The sequence below is a fragment of the Juglans regia genome, chromosome 6, assembly GCF_001411555.2.
Source record: "Juglans regia cultivar Chandler chromosome 6, Walnut 2.0, whole genome shotgun sequence".
In the NCBI taxonomy this organism is placed as follows: Eukaryota; Viridiplantae; Streptophyta; class Magnoliopsida; order Fagales; family Juglandaceae; genus Juglans; species Juglans regia.
In genome coordinates, this window is record NC_049906.1 from 23082201 (window position 1) to 23088110 (window position 5910).

A 5910-nucleotide genomic window follows, 5' to 3' on the forward strand; every position below is an offset into this window, starting at 1 on the left:
TAATTAAGATCCTAGACGTGGGTACATAACACATGTACCTAGCATGCATATAACCACCATCAGCCACTTGATTTGTAAATAAGATGAATATTCATTTATATATATATCTGATGTATCATGTTCCAAGGTTAAATAATCTACTTTATATATTACTTTTATGAAAGGGATTTATAATAAGGTTTGGATAATCCTAAAGCTGGGTTCGAGAAGGAATAGGATCCCACCATCTTAGTCATTTCACATCATATTGATAGCTAAATTGACTAAAATATTCTATGTTTTACTCTAAATAATAATATCTATTTCACATGAATGGAGAGTGATTTATAGGGAAGCGGAGAGGGAAAAGTCATTATTCAATCATGCCCAGTAGACCATGCCTCAACTTGTTGGTAGGATATCGACCACAAGGCAAGCCTACAGGACATCTGTTTGTGCATCATGTTCAGAATATAATATAAATAATTAAATCTATTTCTTTTGATCGGTTTAAACTTTTAAAACAAATAGTGTTTCTACACAAAAATAGTAGTTGATAATATCTTTTTGATCTGTCTGTTTTTTATTTTTATTTTTGTCAAGATACTGCACAAAGATGTAGCACCCGGGCCCATTAAACCCAAGGCTGTTCATTGGATTCTCTTGTTTTTTTTTCTCTTGTTTTCACGCAGCTGAGTAACCTCCCCTACCCCACAACGTCGTTTGCGGTGAGCTTCAACTTGCCGCTTGCATTTTATCTTCTCAACCATTTTTCAATTTCAATTTCTACACTTCCGAAGATTCCTCCACCCAATCTCCATTATCTCCACTTCCATCCATCCTCTCAAACTCTCTCTCTATTTATCTAACTTCTCCGCCCCAAGTTGCTAGACAACTGGAAACTCCACCATCCAACCACGACGGGACAGCCTCCACGGCTGAGCACCTTCGTGTTCTCATATAGGAACCAATCACTGCACGCACTTCAACAGTTGGCAACAAGCAACAAATTTGAACCGCTGCCCTTCACGTCCAGGAAGCAATAGACAAGTCACCTCAACATGCACTCAAGTTTTCATTAGCCCTTTCCGCCGCCTCAACCTTGCATCGAGAACCCCACGACAACGAAGCTCCTTGGTGCCCAACCAACCATCACCAACCTTTGTGGGAAGCAGAAACTGAAACTGCTCTGTTTTAAGCCCGTAGAACAGAGCAACGCCACCTGCACATCTCCTCACATACCACCATACATCACCGAGTTGCACCACCGTGACACGCACCCTGCACCACCCCGAAGCACCATACACAACCTGGAGTCGTCGTGAGCCACCATCACCTCACCCTCACCCCTCTCGACTACTCCCTGTCGACATGGTCTTCATGCTCTCTCCCTCTCTTTGAACTCCACCTCCTACCACGGAAGAGACTACCGTGATTGTATCTCGCCAGCCCAGCCCCTGCACCTTCTCGTGTTCCCTGCTCTCCCTCGGTGAGTGTTCTTTTCTTGTTATGCCGTGATCTCTCTCTCTCTCTCTCCCTCTCACACTCTCCCTCTCTTTGTGCCCTACCGCCACACCCAGCTATGCCACTTTCGACATCCACCCAGTGCCGCTCCAATCCGTTGTCACGAGTTTCCCTCACTGTGAGCTTGGTTCCATCGCACGGTAGTGTTATGTTTTATTTCCCAGAAATCTGCCCATGCATTTTATGATGTTTCCTAAAATATCCGTAGTATTAGGTGGGTTCTATTGGGGGTCATTGTCTATATATTACGCTTATTTTTTGAAGGCTGTGTTTTAATATAAGATCGTACAAAGAAAATAAACGAGGATTTAAATTATAAAATGTTAATTTTAGTCCCTTGTCGTATAGCATTTGGAAATTAGCATGTTGAAGAAATTGTTTTAAGTATAATCATATTACTTTCAATAGTAAATAAAAAGATTTTTAATTCTATTAAATGAGTTTTCCACTTGTTACATTATTTGAGTTTCATATAAGTATATTATTAAGTTGTAAATTAGAAGTATTTAACCTGTTTTTAAACACTAAGCCGATTATATGATACAAGTCCTTGATGGTTTTAAATTAGATATGACTCAGAATATTTTATGAATTACTATTGCTTAAGAAATTTATGAATTTCCTACTACATTATATGTTAGTAGTATTAAATTATCTTTTTAATAATAGTTTATAGAGATATGAGTTTTAAATATGATTAACTTAATTTTCAAAATGAATCTAAGTCGTTTTGCCATATTTTTGTAAAATTATATTATAATAAGTCAAGATTAATTTTAATGATAAGGGTATTTATTAGATTTCTGATAACTGGATACTTATCAAAGCTATTTTCCGTAGTATGATTTTAATTAGTAGATTGAGAGTTTTATTTGTCATTTTAGAAGTTCAGTAACCTTTAGTATTCCGTATAGGTGACAATTGATATTTGTTCGGCACGATTGTGGAAATATTTAGAAGATCTAAAAACGTTCAAGTAAGCGGGGTTCCTATGCTAGGCTTTATACGAGTTATTAAGACTAAGGTTGACTTTTTGAAAACTTTGCATATTTTGTGATGAAATGAGAACTTGGGAAAACAAAACCAACCTCGGTCGTTTATTTGCATACTCATGAAATCTGTGTGGAAAAGGAAAAATATTTTCTAACATACATTGTGTAGACATAAGCTAAATTTTGTTATGATGTCTTTGAAATTTGAAAACGAGCTATATTTGAGAATTCTGAAAAATTGTGCATTTATTTAGAAAGATGCTCCGACTTTTGTTTTCAATATGTAAGAATGACCTGGTTATGTTTTGGTACTATGTTCTGTTTTGATATGACATCTGAAAACCTTTGGCATGGTGTACTGATTTTGTGTCTGATCTGTCTCTGCTCTGTTCTGTTATCCTCTGCTCTGTTTGGGTTGGTACCAACTTCTCTGTCTCTAAGTGCACCCACTTTGGAAACAAAGTGGTTTTATTGTGGTATTTCATGTGTGCACACTCGGGACTCCGAGAAGAATAAGGGAAAAATTTCACCTCTATCTCTGCCTGGTTTGGCCACTTGGGATAGCACAACCCTACCACGGGGGTGAAACATGATCTCTGCTCTGCAAGATGCTCTGTTTTGATGTGATGATGATGCTCAGTTTATGTTATGCCAAAGTATTACGGGTTTTAATTGTCTTAAAATCATCGCTCGGTTACTTTTGGAAAACATGTTTTGTTCTGCATATTGTATTTTGTAAATGCTCATGTTTGCACGCTAGCATATGTCTTCTGCTTGCTGAGTTGTTGATAACTCACCCCCTTTCTTCATAATATTTTCAGATGATGTGGATAGTCCAACTGAGGACCGGGATTAGTTTGGTGAGCATGATTAAGCTGAGGAGGGGATGTTAAAAGAAGGAATTCTGATGTCCTTCAGGTTTAATGTCACTTCGATTTAATTTTATCTTGGGTTTAGTAAGACTTTTTAAGTTATCAATTTGGTTTGTTATGACTACCGGGAGATTGTAGACTCCTTAGTTTATTTTTGTTCTGTTGCGGTAATGATTTTGTGAAGTTTTCAGGGTGTTTATTTAGAAGACATGAGATTGAGTTTTGCTAATAAAGCTTTTTTTTTTTTTTAGATTGATTTTAGTTGTGCTAGGAAATATGTTTATAAGTGACAGGTAGTAATTCTCCAAGCCACCAAGATTTGGGGGGTTACAAAGATATGAACTCGTGGGCATGTTGTAGATACCTTATTTAGTCATTAAAAGAGTAGTTGTGGAACGGAACATTTAGATTATTGAATACATCGCATCAAGACTCTGTTATTTAGAGCAATATACATGTAAGTATATTTATTGGCATCGCGAAAACTGATTTGGTACTTGGGTTGTTGGCTCGGGGAGAAGAGACCAAAATGTCTCTCAGTTTCTGGAGTCTTCAGGTTTTCATCAAACATGGCAAACAAATAAGTTTCTATTGCTTGTCCAGGCCTCATTGGAGTCCCACCCTTCACATGATTAATCAAATTTCTGTAGAAAGTGCCTGCATTTTCTACGCTTGCTCCATCACCCCCTTCTGATGGCCAACCGCTCTCTGATACAACGATTTGCAGATTAGGTGCACCAGCTTTCTCAAGAGCAGAGTAATGAGCATCCAACAATGCATCAAAAAGATTCTGGTACCCACGATTACCTTCTGGGTCTGTGACCACAACCCCTGGAGAAGTAAACAAGGCATATGGAAGGGAAAGGTCTTGAGGGTTCTTGGTATAGGCAAAGTAGGGATACACATTGACTAGAAGTGGTGCTCCACTGCTGACGAGGAAATCGACGATTGGCTTTATAAATGAACTTGCTGCGCCACCAATGAAGGAGCCTTGTGATGGAGGATACGTATTTTCCACCAAAGTTGTGTCAATGGATGTTGACACCTTGATTTGGTCCTGTAAATCTGCAGCTGCAATTGCATTGCTTATGTTTTGCATGGCAGGTAAAACAAATTGGGCTTCAGCATCACTTGGATGCACTACGTTCCCGACAGCAATGTATCGGAATTTGACATCAGGCCAGTAGTTTCTTACGTTGTTCTGGACCCATTTTGTTGCTGCCGCAGCATCAGTGAGGGCTTGAAGGTTATCGTTGGGGATGCCGATGATTAGCTCAATGTTTGATCCTCTAAGGGCGTTCAGAGTTGGTTGGTTTGGTTCATAAATCCGCATCCTTCCAATGCCATTTCTTTTGTATAGATTTATAACATCTGCTTCAGATGGGAGATTGTTGCCATTTCTTCCATAGCATACACCGACAGATTGTGCGCCTACATATCAAAATTGGGCCAAGATATGTTGAGTTTTTAGTTTAATTAGGTATTGGCAGGTTAAAATGTTCCTAAACAATGATTTTAGGAACAAAGTATTAAAATGATAAGTAACCATTTTGGTCTAAAGTACTTGCAGAAGATAATTCTATGAACAATACTGATTCCATCACTCGGAAAGAGTTGCAGAAGAAGTAAAGCCAAACCCATGCACGACTACATTTTCAAGAAAAGAGAAAAAATTACACTAAATTCTTAGTTCAAACAGGCCTTTTTGGATCAAAATAGTCATATGAGGACTACTGATTAAAGGGGAAGTCTGAGACACAGAAGCTAGAGCTTCTTGGATTCCCACATCTCAAACCAATTTAGAGCTCAACATCAAAAGATTAGGCAATGGAATATGCAGAGACACAGAGAGAGAGTATTAGAGCACCTGTTAGTTCTAGGCCAGATAAGAAAAAACCAAGAAGTAGCGATATGGGAGCCATAAAAGCTTTGCAATCTTTTGCATCCAAGAAACCCATTTGGGTAAATAAAAAACGAGAAATTGACCCAACTCTATGGTTTAACACTGATATCCTTGCATTACCATCTCTCACATACGCCTTCATTTATGCCTTAGAATTGTCGAGTTTTAGACAATGTCCTATACCATTTGCCGTTGACCTGTTCACCGTCAATCACTCCATTGACATCAATGCATAATTTGTGACAACTACCATCTCTTGTAGGGGAAAAAAAAAAAAAATCGAAGAAGAAGACCAGATCAGGATTCTTAACCACAGACGTACGTAGGACTCTAAGTAAAAAATCTTTATGTTACATTTATTTGTCTATATCAGCTACAGAAAAGTCTTGGTCTTCAAGATGCATTCATTTTATGCTGCCTAACCTGTCCCAAATGGGGGACATGAATGGCTGTGGGGAATCTGAAGTCCTCAAGGAAAGAATTCGAACCATTAATTTGAATGTTTAGAGACGGTCCAGAATTATGTATATATTCAATCGACAAGACTGCGTACTCAACCCGTTTCTCTCAGAAAAGTCAAGTTTCGACAAGTATTAATTTCTAGTTTCTACAAGGTCTTGCGGTAGGCCAGGTACGTTTT

At 38.3% G+C, this 5910-nt stretch overlaps 1 protein-coding gene across 1 annotated transcript; it reads right to left on the reverse strand.

The window, feature by feature from the left end:
• Positions 1 to 3722: 3722 nt before the first annotated feature.
• LOC108998302 (glucan endo-1,3-beta-glucosidase-like) lies at positions 3723 to 5366 on the reverse strand. Its single transcript, XM_018974825.2, has 2 exons — positions 5235 to 5366; positions 3723 to 4798 (listed from the first exon to the last, which is right to left on the reverse strand). The coding sequence occupies exons 1-2, from the start codon at positions 5323 to 5325 to the stop codon at positions 3777 to 3779; spliced, it is 1113 nt and encodes a 370-aa protein (XP_018830370.2). The 5' UTR covers positions 5326 to 5366; the 3' UTR covers positions 3723 to 3776.
• Between the last annotated feature and the right edge of the window lie 544 nt (positions 5367 to 5910).

Bases quoted from the DNA above. Each gene is read 5' to 3' on its own strand.
- LOC108998302 (XM_018974825.2), bottom strand. From the start codon at position 5,325: ATGGGTTTCTTGGATGCAAAAGATTGCAAAGCTTTTATGGCTCCCATA. The intron at 4,799-5,234 runs GTGCTCTAATAC...TTTGATATGTAG, and splicing joins ATCTGGCCTAGAACTAACAG to GCGCACAATCTGTCGGTGTA.